Consider the following 26,087-nt stretch of genomic DNA (forward strand, 5'->3'; position numbering starts at 1 on the left):
TGAAATACACGAAATAAATAATTAAAAATGAAACATTGACGACCCATATTAGCTCATGGCGTATCCTTTTATTTTAATCACGTTTTGGTGTTCCATTGTTTTCGCGTTAACAAAGGTGGTGGATGAAATGAGATTGAGAGTCTGCAATGGAACCGAAATTAAATATAGTCATGAAACCTATACTACATATTATTTGCATTCAGTGCAACTGTAATGAAGACTGATTATGAAATTGTAGTGTTAGGATATAATTTCGCCTGCAAAATGTCTCTCCAAGTAAAATATATTGTACCACATTTTTAACTAATCGAAAATTACATTAATCTAAACCTTAATAACAATCTGTTACAAAGTAACGTAACCCTGGAGGATATATTTGTTGTGGAGTGTGTTTCATTGGTTATTTAAAGACATTTAATTAACTGATGATACTTTGGAAAGAACCATTTTCATCTTCTGCGCACCCAAGGTCACGTGCTTCCTTACAGCGATAGGACCATGAAGGGACTGTTGACGTTGCTGTACGTTGAGGCGACGTCTACATATGATGGGCCTCTTTAAAAGCACCACATGCAGGAAATGCGGGTAGGAGGAGGAACGCCGTCAATGCCAAGGGTTGTCCACATTCTGATTAGTGATCTTCTGCTCTGCATCTCTAGAGCCGATAGCTGTTAGGAGGGCCTCAGTCGGGTCAGTTCTGGCTCAAGCATTGCAGTCAGTGATCTTTGAAGGGCCCCAACAATATCAGGGGGGATAATGGGTCCAATAGCTTTTTGAGTGTCTGGGGCAACCGAAGTCCCTCGTAGATCAATACCAATAGCAAGAAGAGGATGACTGGTCGCGAGTTGTGATTAGGGAAGCCTGTCTGTAAATTGTGGATGGGAACAAATAGTGTTTGAAAATGCCAGTTTGGAACTCCGAGTAGGATATGGTACGGTAGCTTTAAGATGGTTCTTAGGAAGTATGGGTTTGAGGATAAGAGTTTGATGCAACTGACTCAATATCAAATTGTAGCTTCTGGCATTTTCGGTGTCGAACCTAAGGATTTTGTTGTAACAGTGCTAATTTTAAAACACTGTGTCGCCGAGATAGTTCACCAAACAAGAATTAAGATATTTCGTCTGTTCAGCCTTTTCCTGGGAATCGTTTTTGAAATCGAAACTCGTGTTAGAATTCTTTGGTTATTGTCTTCTTTTATTTAGGCTTACTGTGCCATACTGTTTTACTGATTGTATATATGTCTATGTTCCCATATTTAATAAATTCTACGCAGTTGGACGATTTATATTAAATTTTGTAGGTATGACATGCCAGTGAATTCTTTCAAAAACTTGTTCATATTTTAATGATTCTGAATTTATTATCATTTTTGGATATAGGCAAAAAGAACATACCGGGTTTTATGATGAGATCGGAAAGTGTACTTTTTGGATTACATTGAAATTGTGAGTGTGTTCTTCACGCCACATTAAAGGCGTTGACGCCATCAAGGCAACAAAAGGACTAACAAATGCAACAATGGTATCAAAAGCAAAGGATTAGAAAGGCGTTCTCTTCGATTTACGCTGAATTTCCAAACGTATTCTGCCACATCATCCCAAGTAGCGACTCCAGCTGGTTGCTGCGTAGATAACAAAGGCGCAAATCAACCATGGGCTTAATACCACTGTTACTCATATGGAAAAACAAACAAACGTAGAAGTGGTAGTGTAGATTCTATTACACTCTCGATAATTTCAGATCAAATAAATACGAATTTAAACAGAAAATAAATTGCTTCCCTTAACCCATTCTTGTAGTACGTAATTTCTTATTTAGAGGCTCGGAGAAATATAACTTTGTTCTTCTCTGCCTCGCCATTCTAGTTCGCTCATCTCTTCTTCATAAACCCACACTCTTCCGTGTGTATCCATTTCCAGCTTCATGTTTTATTCCAACTCTTAGAAATTGCGCTGCAATTAGGGGATCCCATCCCTAGGGCCACACAGTTCCTTCTCAGTAGCTATATTAGTATTCATTACAGGCAAAGGCACACAAGAACAAAATATTTATGAGCTGCCACAGGGCTCTAATATACGCGAAACCCTGAGTTCTTTCATGGGTAAGGAATGAAAGAGGTAAGTATAAAAACTGTTCTAAATTAATATTTTTATAATTCCCATTCTTTTCGTGGTGTAGGAAGTACGTTCCAAGACACATGGTGTTTTCTGTTATTGAAAACGGATTACAACACGAGATAAAACTTCACGAAGAAAATTTATTTTTGAGAAGGACTTTTGAATTTGAAGTAACACAAGGATGTGTGGAATTGCGTAGTGACGTGATTCATAATTGGTTTCAATAAAATGTTATTAATGTGATAAAATCTACGTGGATGATATCGACAAGACTTGTAGCACGCATGTGGTAAATTAGAAATGCCCATAAAATTTTAGTCGCAAAACCTGGAGGAAAGGAGACCATTTGGAAGTCTATGTCGTGGATATGAGGATAATATTAAAATGTATTCAAGAGGAATAGGTTATAAGGATATGAATTGGATTATACTGGCTCAGAATACAGTCAAATTACTCCGGTAATGGGCCCTTGGGTTTCAAAATGGAGAACAATTTGTGGACTAACTGACTAGCTGTTCCATTTTCAAAGAAAACCTTTCACATATGAATTAATACGTCATCGGCTATGAAGCTAGGTCGACGGATATAGCACACTGCTTTGGTTGTGTATCAAACGACCGTAGCGCCGAAGCTGCGTTGAAGTTCGGAAATTCTTGAGTTTTGATCGGCAAATAAATTTGGTAGCTTAGTGAGGGCGTCGTTGGCAGAGAGAACTGGGGGGGTGGGGTGGGGGGGGTTTCCCAGGACAGCAAACTGAAGTGAAGCCATGTACTGTTGTCGCCCTGGAACCCGTTAGCTTAACCATCTCCCAGAAATCAGTCATCTTCATGCTCATAGCCGTGGGAACCTCGAAACCTACTTACTCTTTTTACGATACGCATATTTGAGTCCGCCTGTTCCTTGCGGGTAGACATGAACATTTTCGGTTGTAGTTCAAAGTGTGGTTAATAAAGATATTTGGGGGGGAAACGTTTGGAACATGGCATATTAAACCGCCAACTCTGCTGTCTGGATCAAAGTTTCGTCCACTTTGATTCGCTTTTTAACTCGCTCTGTTTTTGCTGCAAATTTGTGAATTGTGTGAAAAGCGTTCGCTCTTGGTTCTCGTAGAAGCGGGCGATTTTATCTCGAGCTTCTCACACGAAATCAATTACCAAATTGTGTGTTTTACGGAAACGGAATTGAATCGTAAATCTTAAAACTGAGGATTGGATTTTGTAATTTTGTAGTGTGAAAGTGACAAATTCGAATGCTACTGCCCTGGCTGTTTCATCCACTTATATTTCGTAAGATCTACGAAGAAATATGAATATAAATTTACGGTTGATTTACGAAGATAAAAAATGGAGTAGTGAGTATTAAAGAAACTCGTTTATCTGAAAATGAGAGCAAGAGAGACCAAAGAGAGAGACATAGATAGACATGAGAAGAAAGGTATTATTCACCATAGCTAAGTGATTTGCAGCGCGGAACGTAAAGTAATTGGTTGCAATTAAGCTCATCAAGCCGGGCCGAATCTCTCTGTCTGTCGACTCAATTGCTCTAATAAGGATGGCGAACATGGCTGTATAAACCAACTGGTCACAGTGATGAAGCGGTTTTACTGTCATCATATTTAGTCATTGATAAATAGACGTGAATGCATCTTGAATAAATGCGAATAAATGTCATTGCATGAAAGTGTTTGAATAATCATCTAATAAGTTGCGAAGTCGAATATTGTGATTAAATGAAAGCATCCTGTTCTGGATATATATCTCAGAGTAAATTAATAACAATTACATTATCGTCACACAACAATATTAGCAAATTGCATTGACACAGTTTGGTGTTAATTAGTAGGTACATGTTTCGGAATCAGTAGACCATCTTCAGGCTCTATACAGTATGTGGGATCTAGAAGCGTAATGCTGGCTACAACGTAGAAAAGCATTGCAAACATAACTATTTTTATCTTGTTTATCAGTGATAAAATGTAGTCTTATAAAGTGAAGCGTCGTAAATGAAAAAGTTATCAAGGTTTCTACCCACAAGAAACAAACAGAAAATACTGATAACATTTATTTCCTTATCAGGATGCAAACCCTTAATCCTGGTGTCAAAATAGTTTAACATCATACGATCCGCAGATTTCACGGTCATTTTTTGAAGAAAAAAGAAGATTTTTGCAGATCTATTACAAGATATTCGTCTTTAGATACAGAAATGTGGGCCCTATTTCAACAGTACAATTGGAAACGTATTTTGTTTCCTGAGAGTAGCTGTGTGTTTTGACGTCATACATTTATATGAATGCTAAGCAGGCTTTCATTTCATGACACTGCTTACTTCACCTTACTTACGTTCATCCACATTCTATACATTTACTTAGAGATTTGTCTAACTGATATTCAGCATAATTTCTTTGGTGTTCTTCTCGTAGATTTTAAATTTTTAGTTCATTCTGTATTTGTCTAAACGCTACAGTCTTCAGTGTGGACTCGAAATTTAAAAGTCCACTGAGTTGTATGTGTCGTGATATCTATATTAATTTCTCAGGAGAAGCAAGGAGGATTTAGCTTTTCACTTGTAGGAATTTTAAATTTTTATCTTGCAGACAGAAAGCCTTGTAGGGATGTGAGATACATGTGGGAGCTTAACGAAAATGAGCAGACTCTTGAATGAAGACTGAGCTTGAAGTCTTTTGTGTGAATACCGACATTTTCATGCTGACAGTAACCGCTGTTGAGATTCAGTCAGTAACGAAAAAGTTTGTTGCGAAACATTGGCCCGCATCAGAACAAAACTTAATCACAAAGTTTGGAAAATTTGATTCGCAAACAGTGTCTGGAAACTTTGCAGGTAGTCTCAACAAGTAGTTCTTACGAGCTTATTTGGTTACTTAGTTTTCTGTTGGAAAATTTCCAAGAATTAATTTGTTAGTGAAAGCTGTTATTGTTGTTGTTGTGCTAATATTAATTCTGGTTGAGTATGAGGGTATTGTTCTGCAGCCTTCATGATCCACGATACATTTCGCAGCATTATTAATATGAAAGAATTTCTGACAATGCGCAAGTACATATTAACAAATTACACCGAGCATAGTCTCTTTTTATAAGATTATAAGCGCTCAGCTGGTCACGAAATGCCCCACTTTTTAGGGAATCTGATTTTTCATTATTGTATACTCTAACTACATGTAATAGAGGGTTAAAAGGAACTTAAATATTACAGCACAGCTAATTTTCTTAACACGCATCTGTCTGTACATTACACTCTTTCGACATAAAATGTGTGTAAATTCAAACAAATTAAAGACTGTCTCTGTACAAAATAAGTTTCTAGTAAGTATATTATAGACCTTTTAAAAGTCTTTGAATATTCAGATGCACATCAAGATAAACACCTGTCAACAGGTGTAATGAGTTTTACAAAATAAAATTGTAATTTTGAATAGGAGTGCCTGTAATCCGTTACTAATAGTTCATGTGAGTTATGTTGAAGATGAAAGTAACACAGTCATTTGCGGAAGGAGAATCATTACAGAAATTGTTCCGGATAATAAAATTGCGTTGTAACGTTATCAAATCTGCCGATATGCAGTATTTGTGGTTATGGGTTAAAATAATCTTGGGTTGATGTAGCTTAGGAGGAACGTATACTGACATTTAAAATATCGATTATTTACACTGTTAAAGAAGCATTTATAAGTTGATAAAGCGAATATAGGCATTAAATCCAAAATTACATTTTCAGGAACTATGGAACTGAATTAGTTCAGTGACTTGTTTGTGAAACGTGCATATATTATTAAATTTCCAGAATCCTGTATGTCTTCAGGCTATGTAATTACATAGAGTGATGCAGGGGGCACTTCCATAGCTGCCGTATTATGTTATTACAACAGACGGTCACGCGAGTTTCAAACTGTTTTGCATTTAAAATTTCAATAATCTGCGTTACTTAGATCGCCCGTTTTAGTTTTCATTCAAACCATTGCTTCAATTTATATACCTAAAACTACAAAACATAGTATTATTTTGAAATGTATGATTATTGTTACTTTTATTTTGAGATAAATTAACAATTAAGTGATATCAGAAATAAAGTGTCGTTATTAAATTATATTATAGTAATAGATCCATATATTTTTCCGTCAACAATTTTTCGTTTTGAAAAGTGTCAAACAAATTTTAAGAACCATTATTTTATTCAGACATAAACATTATACATACAAACACGTTTATTACACCAAACACTATGTTTAGTTTCATTGCCTCGTAAATTTCAATGAGCGCGGCAAATGTATGGAGTTTATTCTTTGGTACGGCCCATGTTCGAATCTGGTCCCCTTGTATCATTTAACTAAACGTTCTTTATCCCTTCAAAGTACACAGCTCAGCTAAATATAGGCTGTAACATTATGTTTTTATACCGAAGTGAATCACCGACTAACTATTACAACGATCAGCCGGTTAATATTATGCAGGGCAGTAATCACTGTTTTATGTGAGAACCAAAAGATATCCGTCGAAGAGTCATGACCTTATTGGTAATTTAACCTGGGCCATTAAGCCCGTATCCAGTTTTATTTACAGAGCTATGCCTGTTTATGAAATATGATGTAATCTGAAACTTTTAGTTTCATAACTAACGTACTTGGTGTGGAACATTATTCAGGTATACTGTCATGTTAGCCTTTATGTTAAATTACTGATTCATAAAAATATCTCGGTTACCATAAAAATTCTCTTAAATCAGATTTTTATGTAATTAAAATTTCAGGGTAATTATTTACGTAACATAAAACCAGTTCGCTGGCTGACAGATAATCGCAGATATCTCGGCGTCTTAAATTGTCTTCGCTAGTTAAATATACGATGATTGTGAACATGTAATTGAGAGTACGAGAAAAAAAGATTGCTCCTTAGATTACACTCCTTGGATAATTACACTCTGTGGCGTTTAGTATCGGTAATGGCGTTAATGACCGTACGAGACATTAGCAAGGCTTCCACCAAGATCCTACTTCAAAAAATTTAATTTCTCTTTCTTAACAGATTTTAAAGCTGATAAACATATCTTCGTCATGACTTATTCTGAGTCCAGAACATCATACGAATTTGAAATTGATACGTCTGAGATGTAGATATAATTGTGGAGTTTTCGACCAAGCGATGGTGACGATAAGCAATATAATCCTGATGACGGAGGCAGTATGACCTCTGAAACGTTGGTTAACATCGACCAGACTACACAGCGCAACAACCCAGAATACAGAAATCTTCATACTCATCGCCCTGATGACGGAGGCAGTATGACCTCTGAAACGTTGGTTAACATCGACCAGACTCCACAGCGCAACAACCCAGAATACAGAAATCTTCATACTCATCGCCCTGATGACGGAGTCAGTATGACCTCTGAAACGTTGGTTAACATCGACCAGACTCCACAGCGCAACAACCCAGAAGACAGAAATCTTCATACTCATCGCATTGATGACGGAGGCAGTATGACCTCTGAAACGTTGGTTAACATCGACCAGACTACACAGCGCAACAACCCGGAAGACAGAAATCTTCATACTCATCGCCCTGATGACGGAGGCAGTATGACCTCTGAAACGTTGGTTAACATCGACCAGATTACACGGCGCAACAACCCAGAATACAGAAATCTTCATACTCATCGCCCTGATGACGGAGGCAGTATGACCTCTGAAACGTTGGTTAACATCGACCAGACTACACAGCGCAACAACCCAGAAGACAAAAATCTTCATACTAAGAATCGCCCTGATGACGGAGTCAGTATGACCTCTGAAACGTTGGTTAACATCGACCAGACTCCACAGCGCAACAACCCAGAAGACAGAAATCTTCATACTCATCGCATTGATGACGGAGGCAGTATGACCTCTGAAACGTTGGTTAACATCGACCAGACTACACAGCGCAACAACCCGGAAGACAGAAATCTTCATACTCATCGCCCTGATGACGGAGGCAGTATGACCTCTGAAACGTTGGTTAACATCGACCAGATTACACGGCGCAACAACCCAGAAGACAGAAATCTTCATACTCATCGCCCTGATGACGGAGGCAGTATGACCTCTGAAACGTTGGTTAACATCGACCAGACTCCACAGCGCAACAACCCAGAAGACAGAAATCTTCATACTCGTCGCCCTGATGACGGAGGCAGTATGACCTCCGAAACGTTGGTAAACATCGACCAGACTACACAGCGCAACAACCCAGAAGACAGAAATCTTCATACTCGTCGCCCTGATGACGGAGGCAGTATGACCTCCGAAACGTTGGTAAACATCGACCAGACTACACAGCGCAACAACCCAGAAGACAGAAATCTTTATACTCATCACCCTGATGATGGAGGCAGTATGACCTCTGAAACGTTGGTTAACATCGACCAGACTACACAGCGCAACAACCCAGAAGACAGAAATCTTCAAAATCTCTGATGTCTAAATTTTTGTTAATTTCTGTCGTTCATAAACGTAACTCCAAATTATTGCATGTATGAGAAATAGCGACTCGCTTTACGAACTCTGTCCAGAAACGTAACTGTTCGAAGAGTGAGGAATTCCTGTGCGTGAAAGGTCTGGTTCAGTTACAGAACTCAGGACGTTGATCCGTTACTAAGCCATATCGTCGTTCAGACAGGCTGCAGATTTCCGCGTAAAAAGCGACATCAAGTCCCATTGTATCACAGCTCAGCATTCAGCTTCCATGTAGTCAATTCGTCACTCAGTGTCCAATACTTCTGGCATTTAAACTCTCATTGGAGAGGAACACTAAGATTGGGAATTTCGAATTCGCAAGTTTTTGCTTCTTCAACGGATTCCATCAATCAGTTTCGTTTTAGGAATTCCACTGGGAGTCTACAATGTAAGAATATATTGAAGATTTCTGTCTTCTGGGTTGTTGCGCTGTGTAGTCTGGTCGATGTTAACCAACGTGTCAGAGGTCATACTGCCTCCGTCGTCAGGGCGATGAATGTGAAGATTTCTGTCTTCTGGGTTGTTGCGCTGTGTAGTCTGGTCGATGTTAACCAACGTTTCAGAGGTCTTACTGCCTCCCTCATCAGGGCGATGAGTATGAAGATTTCTGTCTTCTGGGTTGTTGCGCTGTGTAGTCTGGTCGATGTTTACCAACGTTTCAGAGGTCATACAGCCTCCATCATCAGGGCGATGAGTATGAAGATTTCTGTCTTCTGGGTTGTTGCGCTGTGTAGTCTGGTCGATGTTAACCAACGTTTCAGAGGTAATACTGCTTCCGTCATCAGGGCGATTCATCGTTTCATCATACTCACCGCTGTGAAAACCTCAAATCATACATCAGAAATTTTATTGTCTGAAGTGAAAGTTAGAAACAACGGTAAAATATTAGATTATTATAATACATATGCTATAAACAAACAAAATACTTCACAAGTTGAACACCGAAGCAGACCGTAAGGCGAAATGATTCCTTGCTTCACTTGCTTTAGATGATTGATCGGGTGTTTGCTTTTACGATTTCATTCGGAAGATTTCGGATGAGCAAATTCACGTTCAGAAGACGTTCCAATTGAAAGGTATGCGTTTCATTGCTAAAGTTCTTAAAGTATGAGCGAAATTTTGTAATGCAAACATTTCTAAAGCGATGGTCGACAGTAAAGAATGTCCTTAATATCTCGGTGATGTATTGGATAGATCGAGATACATTAGTTAAAACAAGTGTAGTCTTAATTCGTTGGATGGTCATGGTGCATTTTAAATTAATTATATAAAAATAATATATTTTGTGCTCAGAAGCCATGAATAAATAACTTCAAATGAGAGCTCCTGTGATACGTTTCTTGTGCTAATTTCCCAAGCATAAAATTTAAAACTTTTCCCGGTTGTTAATGACAAGCAGACATTTAGATTGCATTAATGGAATGACGGTTGAACAGTCTGGAAGAGGCATGAGATATCCGATGCAATATACTCAGTAATTTTAACAAGCTCCGTCTACGTTGTCAAAATTAAGAATATTAAATATTTTGTGGACATTGTCATCACTTTTCATCTCATATCAGCTGCAGCTGATGACGCTAAATATTTCATTGTTTAAACTTTGTGTTACTGGAAGTTTAGGCCCATATATTATTTCTATGCTGTCAGCGGAATGGCGTCTGTACTGTGATGTTTCCAAAACCTAACGCATGCGTAAATTTGGTTCAGACCGGGGCTAGAAATTGCAATCTTTATGTATGATTAATCTCTGTTTATCCACAGTGTCATGAAATCTGTTCCTTACTCGAATTCTGTACTCCAGACGAAGAGAGAAGATAGCTTCAGCTGTCAGCTGTTTGTTTCTATCTTGGACGCTGAAGGGGGGGGGGGGATGGTGGCGTGGATTAATTGAAAGCCATTACTTATAAGTAACGAAGGCAGAGCTGTCGTTGCTTTGGTTCAATATATAGGAGGACCATGTTTAATTACAGTCACAAGGGTGTGTGGGTGGCTACACATATACACGGTGTATTTAGTTTTTATTTTTCTCTCTCAGCTTTCCTCTTCTGTCGAGGAAGTTGTATCAAACTACCCGAGCTGTTGTGAGAAGTGCGGTATAATTTGTAGTGTGCTCGTTGGTGTAATAGAAATAGGTTCCATTCGCTTCTACTCAACGCCTTGCCATTTTTAATTACAAAGTTATTAACCAGCTGGTTCGGATTAACTTTTTAGATTTTTGAATCTGGGATAATACGATACTGTCGCTCTGGAGATATTTTAATTTAACAGAATATTGCACATTGTAAGAGAAGGAAGTATGTGTAGCTTCTATTCTTACTTTCATGATCTATACAATGATTTTGGACCGGACGCTTGCCTTGCGATGCTCAAAAAATTGAAATTAAGTTCTGATGGTGGTAGCTCTGGTAGCAAGAAATGCAGGGATCTGGTGGAGTCTTTTTTTTTTGCGGGAGCTTGGTTCTTGAATCATTCTGCCGGTTTTGTGTATGTTCGTTTGGCAGTAAAATACTTTGCGTTTAATTTACTTGATAAGAAATGTCTTAAATTTTGTAATTTCAATGCGATTTTCAGGCATAATGATGCAGTAAATTGTATTTTGATATGTCTATATAGCTTATACCTCGCTGTATTATAGTAACATGTATAAAGAGACACTAGTGTTACACGTTCGTAATATTTGCATAATTTGCAGTAGAAAATAAAGATGCGAATAAATGTAAGCTTGCTACCATTAGTATAGGTTGCTACTCATCATAGCAAGTTTTTTAGTTCTAAGTTGGCTCAAAAGTTATTTGGAGGTAGTCTCAGGGACGAGATGACATAAACCTGTCTTTCCCTATAAATAAACAATGTTGGTTTAGAAGAGAAAATTATTTATGTATTTTAATTTATGTAATGTAGATTGTATTTTCATTATTTTTCATCTATGGAAAATGAAGTCAGTATTCTCAATCTTGTAGGCAACTGGGGTTTATTGTTTCAGCAGGAAAATCTGTGAGTATTATCGCTGGAAGTACGGTATCAAAACTTAATTGGAGCCCGTTCATGTAGTTCTTGCCCTTGCATATAAAGTTGTACAAGTGGTATGATCTGGTCTTATCTTTTCTAGAAAACCCTTTCCTCCGATCTTGAAAACTTCTCCTTAGAGACAACTTTATTAAAACAAGGCGCACTTTACGTACGAAGTTTGATAAGCTGACGTCTAAAGTGTACCATGAATCTCATTAATGAGATAATTTTGCGGTCGTTGAATTTAATTCGAAGTATTATTAAGGTACAAGAAGATCAGAATCATTCGCTGCCCAAAAAATTCACTTAAAAGTGGATTAGAGTAAAGGATGCGATATGACTGTTGTATAGGGGTTTTGTGTTTTTGGTTCTTACAATTTGTAGTTGAATTTTGTCTACAATAGACAAGTTTTGATTGTTCATCCGTGGCATTCTGTGTACATGTACTTTTGAACAAAATAGTACCTTTATCATAAGGATGTCTGTCTTAGTGGGATATGTAATACACATCAGTGAGATGAAAATTACATACAGTGTTTTAATTGGAGAATTTAAAGTGAAGGGATAAGTTGAGAGACCCAGGAGTACATTAAGAATATCAATAAAATTTGTTCGGGTTTAGTCAATAAATAATAAAACTTCGGTCTTATGAAAGTCGAAGAGTTTCTTAAACAATTGGGTCACTGCCAGCTTCTCGTAAAGTTTTGTGCTCCAAGGAATTAATTTATGCAATTTAAATGTCCATCAACGGCCTGACATGGGTTTTAAGCAAGATTAAGTCCATTTGGTGGTCTGGAATACACGGGCTTCTGTCTCCACCATAACGTATCGCTCCACTGTAATACACGCTGAAGAAAATCCCTTTGTATTTGCGGTGTGTGGTAAAGTTGTGATCAGAATCAAGAACTGCAGGGGTGTGTTCATGCAGAGAAAGTGGTAGGGGGGTTGATAAATATCGAGTATTGGTGTATGTGGAAAACAAAGGGTTGATTTGTGCTAGCTGCCCAGTTTTTGTCGGCATCCAGACTTGAAAGCGAATATGAGGCATTCCGTATGCTGTTATGAAAAATGAATATGGCATACGAATGAAACAACATGGTATCGTAATTAGCACGGGCTTGTCAGTTAGAATATTGCAACCCTCCGTTCCTCTTGTTACTCCCTTTTCCCATGGGGGTTCTTGTCATCAGAACTGGACATGGGTTGTTCTCCCGATGGGGGTTCCAAAATTCGCATATACCTACGGAATTCAGCTTTAAGTTTTAATAGTTTTTTAAAATGTATTTGTGGTACTAGTGAGGTTTAGTCCCCCAACAGCAACGCGTGCTAGAAGCTTTCTTTGTAGTTCGTTCTGCCAAAGGGAATCAAAGAATTTGTTAACGTATATTCGGCTTGAGTCATATGAACCAGTTTACAATCCCTGTACAGTGTGGATATTGCACACGATATCAGCTAATTTTTGATGACCCAGACGTCTCTCAACCTCTCTTCGACTTCGTGATATGTTGAACTGATTAAAAATTAAATAGTGAAAATTGGAAACACTGGTTGTAATAAAAGTAAGAAATGTGTTATAAACATATTAGCAACTGTAAAATTATTGAAACCTCTTTTTGTTGTTGATGTTTATCTTCTGGGTTCTTGTGTCATGTTATCTGGTAGATGCTAAACAGATGTTATAGAGGTACTTTTTCCCCTATCATCAGGACGATGATGGAAGGTAAAACTATTTAAACCTTCCAAGTGGTGTGAATCCTTAATTTTTTTTATTATTGTTTCAGGGCAGTACATTCCATCGAAGGTTTGCGCATACTTTTTTGAGGCTGACATTACAAATGAATGGATTAACATATCCCATCCCATAATTTTCTAAATTAAATGCCAATAAAAACATTTTCAGCTTCTAGTTGCATGTTTACTCTCTCCAAAGCTTTCGGCTCTACATCTGTACACAAACTTCAGAGCGTAATGACAATGGGTAAAGTTAGAATATCAGCTGTTGCGGGAATGGATTAGCAAATGGGAGAAATCAGATTGTTTGATAGGCGTAATTGTAATTATGACAATAGTGGCAATGAGTGATTATTTAAAATCTCAATTGGGTTTTAATCTTAAATGTATTAAAGTGGCAAATAAATTGTATGAGGAGAGTTAAAAATACACTGGCGCTTACAAATCGGTAGATAATTAACGAAGCTTCGTCTATTATGGCTGCCATTAGCTCCACTTTAATTAAAACAAATTAGACACAGTTGTGAACTCCTATAATTGATTTGCGTTCTCTCGTTCTTGTACCTCGTATCTGTGGGATTGTTTTTGTAGGCTGCTGTTGTGTGAGTGGGTTTTTACGCGAATGAGACCTTTTATGTGAGAAGATTTTATTTGTAAAACTTCCCTTTTTCTAGAAGTTATCCAAAGAAATTGTTGCTCATTTCTGAAACTTTGTGCCGATGGTGCGTTGTTGAAGCAAGCTGTTTTCTGGACAGTATCTATCGTCCAATATTAAACGAAATCAATAAAACCACGACGTTTCGGAGATAGGACTCTATCTCCATCTTCAGGTAAAACCTGCTTCGTTGGGCTCAGTCGAGATAGGGATTAACTCTATCGATTGGGCCCGACAGAGTAGGTTTTACCTGAAGACGGAGATAGTCCCATATCCGAAACGTCGTGGTTTTATTAATTTTATTTAATATTTGATGATGGATAATGTCCAGAAAACAGTTTGCTTCAAAGCAATTATTGATTTCATTCTTACGATTTTTACTATTACTCTACAATAACAAAATAATATATTTACTCTATCAAACGCGTCATTCCTTTTTCGTTGTAATAACATGATTTGCAATTAAAAAATCTTTTCAGTGCGAATGAATTTGCGGTTACTTTCCCGAGACCTTGTTTAATTAAGATGTTCAAAAGTTTTGTTATAAAATATATTCTTCCTACCATGTTATAAATTACACGTCTGATACAGGCCTGTATTTGATGTATATGACGTTTCGGAATTTTCCTACCCGCCCTTCCTGAGATGATTTGCTGTCATTATACTGATAGATTGCTATACTACGGTCCTTTTTTTAAATTACCGGCTACAGTTGCGATTATTTTGAATACTGGGTTAGATTGGCTCATCACTAGACCATAGGTGGACATTCTCCAACGTAATATTGGTGTAATAAATCAACCATGGTCATAAGCCTTTAGAAAATCGGTTTATATCCTTCAGTTTTAATTTGTATGAAAAGGGATTTTGTAGAAGGTTTGGGGTGTGGGCTGACTTCATCTGCTTACAGTAAGATCGTGTCCGTTGGTTGGTTATTGTGGGAATGATAATGAACATTCCTGTTTGACAATAGAAAGGTAATTTCTTAACTAGATGAGCGACTCATAGATGGCAATCTATCCTGAATGGAGCGACCTGGTGCTATAAGGTCATCGCTCATATGACGGAAGCTGTAAGAGCCTTTGAAACGTCGTCAGTTTGTGTCAGGCAAAACTGCGCAACATTCGAGAACACAGTCATCTTCATTTCAGTCACGCGCGGTTTACTAGTTGCATTTACTACACGTGTTCTACAACTGTATATGAGGTCGTTTCCACTTCGTATTCGTTTCAATGTGTCTCGTTATCTACAATCAGAGTTTATGTTATCGTGCCCGAATTAATTATTAATAATGTAATTCTCATCTGTTATGGTATATATAACAAAATTATTGTAAGATTTGAGGTTTTCACAGCTGTGAGACTGGTCGATGTTAACCAATGTTTCAGAGGTCATGCTGCCTCCGTCATCAGGGCGATGAATGACAGAAATCTTCAACTATTGATTGTTGAAGAGTAAAAAATACAAAATGTGTTACGCAACATCCTTCATTCTTTCCTTACTTCTCCATCTTAGATCCTGTTATTGTCTTTCTCTCTTTACAAGAAGCATTTACGTCTATTTCTTTATTAATTGAAATTAATGTATATGTTTAAATTAAAATATAATATATATTTTAGTGTCGCGTTTTGGAAAGTTTAAGAAAATATTCTTTTTTAAAAAAATCTGAGTAGTTTAGACAACAGTTCTGTATTCATTGAGCTAAATAATGATCCATACTAATATGTACTGTTATTTTTATTTCGAAATAACTTCACCATATGAATATATTACACGTTCTGATATTTTCCGTGGGTGTGAAACAATTCAAGCAGGTCATATTCAAATGGAACGCCGCTATATAAATTTCCCATACCAATTTTATATTACTCACGTAGCAATGTGTGTTCTGCTTTGTGATAGGTTCCCATACTGGCATTCGATATTCTCTCGGTCCACAGATCTGCTTCCTCCTCGCAGTAAATCCACGTGAATTCCGGCAAATATGTGAATTCTGTATTTTTGTGGTGCTAAACCCAGGAGTAAGCTGACCCTGTTTTGTGGGCGGGCAGTGCAACCTGCTAATTTGACTGCCCCGCCCAACACTGCTCTGTGGCGGACATTCCCTCCTCTCCCGGGTCGGACATCCGGGAAACACATGGAATAATAATCAAACGTAATTTTGGAAGCGGTCAGTCGTCTACCCTACATCATGTTCTTAGCTTCTCGACTCTCGCATGCTTTGCAAATAATTCTGAATTTTTTGATGGCATGATTAATACGGGAATTTTAATCCTAAAAAAATTGAGTTCGTGTTTCGTTTTGTGAGTCGCTAAATTCAGTTTCTTTCAAAGTAGTTTTCCGTTCTCTGCGTTCCAAGTAATTTCTGTTCACATGCAAAGAAAGATGTTCCTAGTAGCCATTGATTGCACATTGTACTCGCGTAGAATGTGTTTCAAACGTTACGAAATCAATTGTTTATTATAGGAATAGTATGAATATATGTCCGTCGATTTTATAAAAAAATACACCCTTGTGGTTAAAAATAACGAAATTTACATCTCTTACAACAATCTTCTTTTGCGTATTTCATTTTTTAAATCTCTGCATGCATCCTTAACAAACATTTTAAACAATGTAAGCAATAACAAGCTTCTACACCATGCCCATTAATGAGATTTCTTTACTTCCAAGTTCTGACACTGCCGTTGTTTATCAGAAGGTACCGTCCCCATGATTAATCTTGTTTGTTTTAATATTAAGGATAGGTGTTAAGCCCCGTGTCCACAATGTTAAGTTTGTCGTGTTACATTTTTCTAAACAACTAAAATCCCGAAGATGGCTGTCTTCTGGGTTATTGCGCCGTGTAGCCTGGTAGAAGTTTACCGACGTTTCAGAGGTCCTTGCTGCATCCATCATCAGGGCGATCTAAAATACATTTTTATGGTGTGCTCAACCTGGGGTGTGGTATAATTGGATTCAAGTGTAAGTTATTGTCTTCATTCATGACATGCACCTTGAAGTTCAGTAATATAATTCATCCATAAATAATTGAAGACCTAAGTGATGTTTCTGTTCTCTTATTATAATTGTTTCTCGAAATGTACTTTGTTCATATAATGAGAATCTATATGTCTGGATCGGGAAATAAATGGATCTAGGTTACATTAATTGGTACAAATTCTATATAATTCCCTTTTATTCAACCATGTAATGCATTTCGAGTTGCATTTCCTGCGAATGTTATGCAGGACAATGGTATCCGACATTTTCTTTTAACAAATCTGTAATATAAATCGTACGTATTTTCTTACACTGCATAGTTAAAATTTTAAATATATTTACGTTAACAAATGTCTCTGTTGCCCAGATTTATATTTTAAATTTTATCTCACTTGAAATATATACTCTGGCCATCAAATTGGAAAGTGTCTGACACTAAAATAATATCATGTAATTTGAAACTGGATTTAAAAATAATTCAGACCGAATTGAGTCCTACACTGAAATACTGTTGTAATAAGGACCATGGTTGATGGTTTATGTTTAGAGGGATAATGCCCACCTAATATAACGAGAACTGATATTTACTTGATATGTGCCCTGAAGTTAATTAAAAATGGCATCATCCATAGAATTGAAATAAATGAATAGCAGTTGTTTCAAATAACAAATATTTGTGTCGTAATATGATTCATTTTTTAATTGTATAAATTGGTATCGTACTTTAAGCGAGAAGCATACATGGAGGGTTTTTGACAACAGGGTGGTGAAGAGAATATTTGGACCTAAGAGAAACGCAGTAACAGAAAACTGGAGAAAAATATGGGCTTAAAATGACCAGTTTTACAATGTTTCCTATTTAAAATAATATCTTATTGTCAAGGTGATACAACGAAGGAAAATGAGATGAGCGGACATGTAGCACTCACAGGAGAGACAATTTTAATCTGAATCCTGAAAAGAAGAAGCTACTGGAGCTATCTACACAAATGTGGAAGACAATATTTAACTTCGAATATTATGTAAATACATTGTGATGGTATGAATTAAATTAAAATGGCTGAAAGTAGGATACGGGGGCTGGTTCTTTGTGAACATAGTAATAAACCTCCCAAATTTATACAAGGCTGGGAATTTCTTGGTTAGGTAAGCGGGCTATCAACTCATCAATAATGAATAGCCCTTAGAGTTAGAAGCTACTCTCGACGACAGAAACATTTAGCTTTCGAGACGCAAAGTTTTCCGCACTTTAAAATGTAAGAACCGTCCTTGACGCGATCAATCTGTGGGTCGTGTGAGGAAAACAGAAGCATCGACTTCGTACGAGTATTCCGTGACGTATGATTTTACAGCCATTTCATCCTATAGGCCTGTTTATTGAAATATATTAAAGCTAAGTAAAGATTAAGGAACCCCTTGGAAGTACGTTCACTTCTTAGATTCACCCTCTCGGCGGTTAGCCTGTGACAGGCGTCATGAATTCGACTGTTTAATTCATTGTTTTTTTCTTCTCAGTAGCTGATTTTTAAACCTTCAGTTTTATTGTTAATTTATGGCTAAATGTAGCTACTACAATATTCCGGTGTAACATTGTTTCGTATGAATCAGGCTCTTGTCAAACGCGCCAACATACAACCGACCTCCTGAGTCTCAGACTCCACACTCTCGCCAAATGCAGACTCGGCCAGACCTCACAATAGGCGCCATGCATTTCTTGCTGCCAGAGTCGCTCCCGTCAGAACTTAATTTCACTTATTTTCGTATCACACTAATGGCGCATTCGTCAAGTCAAGAGTGACGCTAGTTGGCCATCGTGTCAGGAGCTGATAGATAATGCACGTTCAACATGGTCGCTCACTTTGCGAGGAGACCGTTAATTGGAGGTGTTCGAAACAATTGCTCATGAAGAGATTTGGACCTAAATCGGGTAAAGTAAGTGAGCAGTTTGGGTTATAATATATATATATATCAGGAAGTATTGTTAGGACAATTAAATAAACAAAATATTTTTTGGCGACGTGGTTATATGGCTAAGATGGATGAGTTGAGGATATGTGCAGAAATTTGTGTGTGGAATTCTCTTGGGAAACATCCACTAGGAAGACCGAAATGGAGATGGATCTTACTATTGGGGGTGGATGGGAGATTAATGGAACTAAACGAAAAAACAGTCCAGTACCTGGCTTGATGCTTGCGGTGTTTAATCTGCAAGGTAAGTTGTTAAAAATTATTAATCTTATACCAAAGATGGCTGTCTTTTTTAGGTGCTGCACCATCAAGTCTGGTAGAAGTTTATCGAGGGCGAGTATCATTACCCTGGTGATAATGGGAGCAAACACCCCAGAAACGTCGATGAAGTCCTGCCAGACTACACAGCGCAACATAAAAGACAACCATCTTCATACTTTCTGCCGTGAGATCTGAATTCTGAAATATTTGTAAATACTTTATGATCGACAGTGGACGTATGGAAATGTTGACCACTAATAGAACGCGGCAATGGGTGGGCACATATTGTATTTCTCGGTGAATAAACCCACTGAAAGAAATAAATGTACAGTGGCAAGAGTCCAGATGTTTTATATGGAATATTTAATTGTACTTATAAGCTGGTAGGAAGCGGAACGGCTTCCACGTCGTGGATCTGTATAATATAACTTTACATGCAGCCTGTATGAGCCCTTTCCACAACACCCGCAAAGGCTCGTATTTTTTTGCAGTTAGTAGTTCGAAAGAAGATGGAATGGGTTGCGTTGAATGCTGTCTCAGTCTATGCCGCACAAGTTTAGAATTTTTTACCCGCTGCAGGCGTGGAAACTTTAAACTGTGCCATGGGATTCTGATGGAATGGGAAGAGAGTTTTGAACGTTAAAAGTGTAGTATGTAGCGTAGGGACGATCACGTGTTCGAGTGAGCTCTGCTGAAATTAATATGGGCTAAAAACACGAGAGGAAAATGTAAGGCTACTACCAACAGCAAAGCTTCGTCACTGGGTTTATAGTTCCATTTCGTGATATCGAAATTTTAATTCTGTAGATATTAAAATTATGTAATGGCCTTATGAGCGTTATATACCTACAGAAACTATTTAGATAAACAAATTTATCTTATGGATATAATACCTCACAATTCAATCCCTACCAGAAATAAGTGCAAAGCGTCTCTATTACAAACATCAGCTGTCTATTCTTGTTTAAGAAAGTAATCGCTATGTACTCTGGCATATATTTCTAATGTTTTCTGACTATTTCCGATTGTTAGGATTCGTTGTGGTCTTGTGGTCAGAATATCGAGGCAAACGAGAATGCTCAGACTTTGAGCATGTAAATGAGATTTTTAGAACTATTAAACTACTGATAGAAGAAAGAGTTGTAGTGCTTGAGTATATATATATATATATATATATATATATATATATATATATATATATAGATAGATAAATAGTTAAGAGACACTAAAATTACAATTTGCCTTTCAACTTAACTCATAAATATGTCAACTTCTGTGCGCGTAATCAGAGGTACCTACGTGGTATTTTGTACTATTGTTCTATTGATGGCGATGTTAAGTTACGTTTGGTTACAAGAAACCAGTGATTATAAAAATAGACTGCATTATTATGTGATATTATGAGTCTTCAAGAGACTTTTATAAAACGAATTTGTTGTAATCCCTAGGAAGCAAAGAAATTTGAAACAATAAAGTTTGCTACATTGATTAAATTTCTAATATGGTTCCTATGTGGAATTCAGTTATATTCCTAATAACGCTGAGAAGTTAGAAAGAAATATCACTGAAATACAAATAAAAGTGTATCTGCATGTTGGATACTTGCGAAACAGTTATAGTCACCCACTTTATCAGGAAATTCCCCACCCTTCTGTGGAATCCTTGTGTTCATAACCGTATTCACAAGAGCTTGCCGTTTGAATCTATTCCGTCTTATATTTCCATCTTTTCCTTGGTCTTCAAAGTGGTCTCTTCCCTTAGGATTTTACGACCAGCATTTTTTAGTATTTATGATCCAAACAGATCTGAGGTTCTTCCGACTGTAAACACGTCAATGAAGGTCTTTTGGGTTCTAACGCTGCGTTGTAGGTACATGCCAAAATTTTGTAAGAACATACTGCCTTCATCTTCAGCTCTGAATATGGAGGTAGTGTGTTCACCCGGACTTTGGTGTGGACGTACAAATCTGCACGGCGTTACTACCCAGATCACCAGAATTAAAGTATTTTTCGTCTACCTCGTATGTGCTATGTATTTTAACCATATCAATAAAATAATATCCAATCTGAATGCGGTGTTAACGAAATGCGATCAAGGTAAAAGGTGCTGTGTACTGGAAATCATGTTAATCATTGGGGTGTGTTACATACTGTAGTTACGACAGGGTGTCGCGCGCTGTTGACCAATGCGTGGAAGAAGGAAGGGTTGGGGGGTGGAGGTTGAGTGTAGAAGATTTTTCTGGCTGCAGTAGGAGGGAGAGAGAGCTGTTTGGTACAGAGGGTAGGGATGTTGTAGCGTCGAGCTTGCGTGATAGCGTCGCGATGCTTCTGCTAGGGACGTCGTTCCTCTCCAGCAGTGAATCTCGTGAGAGGTCGGGCTGCGTTTGGTCTGAATCGTTAGATTACTCTCAACACTTTCAGTCATCCGAGTATTAGCGTATATGTTACAATTTGTTGGAAACTTCCACTAAAAATCACTTTAATCTTTTCTTCATGTTAGAATAAATATTTTATGGAACTTTGAGACTGTCTGTCTTGTGGGTTGTCTTTGTTGTCGTTGAAAGAGGAATTGTATTAAAAAGGCGAGGTTTGCACGCTTCGTTTCGGGCTGAGAATTGGTATCTTTGCTGCAGTGGTTTTATCTGCTGATCGAGAATCCTCCCGGCCTGTTTCTCTTCCTCACACGTCATCATTCGTCGTTACCAGAAGTTACTGAATCACTCGCTTTGTGCCGAGGAAAGGAACTTCAGCTTCGTCTTCTCAGCGGCTGGTGAGTTACGTCATAAATATACTTATACTTTATAAAATAACAATGATATTGTTTTCGTTGTTTACAGCTGTCCGAGTAACATGTGTGTATACACTTTTGATTTTTAACATCTATTTCAATGATTGCTGTTCTTCAATTTTTTGTCTGCATTATTGATATGTTATTTGAAATTGCATGCCAGTAAAATGAATACGTACAATATTTTATATTTTTTCGCGAAAACGGTTGCATAAGTAACACAAAGCTAAACAATTCTCAAATTCATATGACCGTAATACTGAGATTCATTATCTCGTTACGGTAACACGGTATATGATATGAATATTAGACTCTGTGCACTCTGAAGGGAAATACAGAATTCCGATTAAAGACATGCCTGTTCTGTTTCATGGAATGTAAAATAATATATTTGAGAATAAAGGGATAGAAATTTCTGGTATTTACCTCTTTCTTCAAAAATTTTGAACGGTGATTTCGACATAAATGATCATATTTTTATGGTGTTTTGTGGCAACTGACTTGTACTGTGCCATAAATCTGTTTCTCTGACACTGTGTGGCCAACTGACAATGACTATAATATTTCAGTTCTTATTTTAAATGAGTCGTGTGCATATTACAATCATTCTGATGTCCATTACTTAGCTGCAGTATAGATAATGCAATTCGCTTTTAATTAAGACGGGCTCCACACAACAAGAAATATCCCTGTTTCGTTTTGAAATAAAAGAATTACGTATTCGGTAATATTCCTCGTTTGTACTTTATTTTTTTGCTTAAATTCAACATGTCACGCATTGTGTTGGCTGCGGCCAGTAAAGAAACAATTTCAATGTTCCCAAAGTCAGTTTAAGTTATTAAAATATTTGTGATTAATAAGTCTTTCTATTAATACGTTTTATTGGTAAGTTAATGATGCACTCGTAGTTTAAGTCAGTAATACTAAGAACATGTTTCTCTCTACCATACAGTTAGTAATATAGTTGCATACTTTCTTCAGGCGGAATACATTTAATATAATCTTTTTATATTATAAAAACGAGATATCGCCTTTAGAACCACTAGATTCTGCTTTAAATGTCTACTTATACAGTGTCATTTATAAAAATAACACACTGCCCTTTCTTGATATCTTGGATTTAACTGTGGTTTCGTCCGTAAAAGAATTGTTCACGTATCCTTAAATGAAACACTTATTCTTATAAAAAGAACGTGTACTAAGGACTAACACACATGTCTAAATTATCTCATGTGCTTTGGTTTTCAGACATATTTTGTAACCGGTAAATTACAAATTAAACCTGAGAGCGACTTTTGTAATAGGGAGAATAAACACTTTGCATTTCTTAAAACGATATTTTAGATGCAAATAGGGATCAGTATGATACATCGAAAAAATTATTTAAAATTTTATAATTTTTATGGATAGATGATCGGGTTTCGATTCCCGGCAAGAACAGATATTTTTCTCTACGCCACCGTTGCAAACGGACACGCGCACACAAAAGCCTTTCACTCTTCGTATACTGGGCTACTTGTATCCGGATCATATCATCACACTCTTCTATAAGATACATTTTAATATTATCGTCTCATCTACTGATACGTCTCCATAATTCTCTCATATTTTCAGGTTTTCTGACTAAAATCTTGTTTGAATTTTATCATTTGTCCTATGTCTGGTATACGGGCACACAGACATGATGTCAACATAAGAATTTCCTTACGAGAGAAATTAGACAATAATATTAAAGTATGTAAAGACAACAAAATAATATTCCTTAAATTTTTGGGTTAGGATTTAAGTCCATAATGTAACGTTGCAAACTGCGATGTATAAACAAAAATATTTGTTCTGGAATAAAGCAAAACGACGTATTATTTTTATACAGATAAGCCTATTTTCATATAATAGTGTCCGAATTCTGATAGGGTAAAACCTGAAAATGAATGAGTTTTATTTTATCTTCATCCACTGATTTTAGTCGAACGCTTGGATGCTACAATTTTAAATCATCAAAGGGTAGTTGAAAAAACCGAAATGTCCTAGCCGCTTCGTCTGTATGCAAATCACCGCCATGTTTTGTTTCACAGTCCTAATAATAATTCTGTGACCCCTTGGATGTATTAATAAAACCTAAACAAACGTTTGGTTGTATGAGTGTTTAACTTGGCAAAGTTTTACAGTTGCATGTAAGCGCATTAAAAATGCAGAAAATAAATAAAACGTTCTACATCTGTGGGAAAATCACTCAGTGCCTAAGCCTTCCATCAGTTTAAAATAGCGAGAATGAGCGATTCTCTCATAGTGTATTTTGTATCCATTATCCTCATGAAAAGTTTGTCATTTGTTTTCCAATTGAACTAATGTTCATCATCCGGTTAGGTTATGTTGGAAGTGTGGGTAAGAGTTGAGTTCGTATACAGAATCATCGAAAAAATCCGTAGGTCTAAATTCTAATATATATTTCGTTACATATAGTCATGACGTTTGTTGTGAAATATTCAGCAAGTCGCAAGTCTTTGGAAAACATCCGTCTTGGAAGATCTTCATTTTCGACAATTTTATTTAACGTGAAATTTAGATGTTCGATTATATCAAAGTGCATCTCGGCAACACGTGCTGGATCGTGGATTTGAGTGTACCATCTTGCAAACTGTGACGAGCGTTTGTACCGCTGTTTGGATCGCGGAAAAATAGATCTTCAGCTACGCTGATCCCACGTACGTAATAAGATATATGCACATTATGTTCATATTTCATTTTACAACAAAGCATTTTAAAACGTTGTTTATTTAAACTTTGTGGATATAATCCTAAATGTAAATTTAGAGACAAATTCATAATCCTCCTTGATTTATTATAAGCTTTTACAAAATAATTCCACATAGACATTATTTTATTTCGTTATCACTTCGTTTTGATTTATGTATTTCAGCGGCCAACTATTTTCTTATGACCCGAAAATAAAAGTTTTATTGAGACTTTAGCTGTTACTGAACTGCTTTTTTCCGTGATCAATGCTTATTTTTTATTCAAGTTCGGTTGTCCCGGATACAGTGATCTTTGTTTTCCTTAACTTCAACACATGTTGCATTTGATGACCTCCCATAATATGTTTTATTAAAAACACTGATCCATTAGTACTATTTTCTGGCTCATATATTTTTACCACACTGAACATTTATACTTTCGTAAAATTTACTAATTTTTACGCATTCTCATCATAAGAAACAGATCGCAAAGCCATTTTAAACGTGTCACAATAGTATCATTACTGAAAAGCCAATGAAATCGACTAGCGAGGAATGTTTATATATTTTATATCCGCCATATTTTTCATTGCGGTCCACAACATTTTGATGTAAACTAAAACTGCAATACATTTTTACGTTTCTCTGTTAGTGTACTTGGATACTTTCAGTTAACAGTTATGAAATGCCTGCCTCAAGCGTTGTTTCCTGCTCCTGTTTCATGACGATAACTCAAGAATTATAGCGGGTGGACGTGAGAGGTTTGGTGTGACTGGAGATTACAAATGTTCTTAATTCTGTTTACCACGCATTTCTTTGTATGGGAGTAAAACAAAACAGTATTTCATAGATATTTTTACTTTCGTTTGCTGGATTCAAGGGTCTTAAACTTATGAAATGCGTTGTGACAACAGGTGCTTTCTCCGTTTATATGAAATCTCGTATGATGATACGGCTCGTTTTATTGACATTATGAACACTAAAAACAAACAGCTCTGGCTTATGGCCACACGAAAAAAGGAATAGTTATGTGACTGGATACGAAGTGATTCTTATACGAAGTATTCTGTGTAGGAATACTAGCCAGGCTTTGTTGTTACTGAGACACTAAATTTTCCAACAAGACGTGTTGATCTTAAACCTCAGTCCTCTTCGTACTTCTTACCTAATAAATTTATGGAACAGAGTCCTTGTTGAGAAATTGATGGACATTTAGAAGGCCAAGAAACGTATTTCCTGCTATGGAACAGCACTGTGTTATTATTATGGTTATGTGTATTGGTTCAAGAAAAATGAGTCTGAAGATTTCTGTCTTCTGGGTTGTTGCGCCGTGT

General features: G+C 36.9%; 1 protein-coding gene across 1 annotated transcript in view; it reads left to right on the forward strand.

Annotated features, from left to right (window-relative positions):
• Positions 1-26,087, forward strand: part of LOC110829510 (C3 and PZP-like alpha-2-macroglobulin domain-containing protein 8) — a 163,999-nt gene that overhangs the window by 2,457 nt on the left and 135,455 nt on the right. Inside the window, exon 3 of the mRNA XM_087347232.1 lies at positions 21,864-22,000. Within this exon, the coding sequence (XP_087203358.1) occupies positions 21,864-22,000 (137 nt within the window). The remainder of the gene's footprint in view (positions 1-21,863; positions 22,001-26,087) is intronic.

This window comes from Zootermopsis nevadensis, unplaced genomic scaffold (genome assembly GCF_977971745.1).
Source record: "Zootermopsis nevadensis isolate Lab colony 2312 unplaced genomic scaffold, Znev_1.0 Znev_ptg000001l, whole genome shotgun sequence".
NCBI classification, from domain to species: domain Eukaryota; kingdom Metazoa; phylum Arthropoda; class Insecta; order Blattodea; family Termopsidae; genus Zootermopsis; species Zootermopsis nevadensis.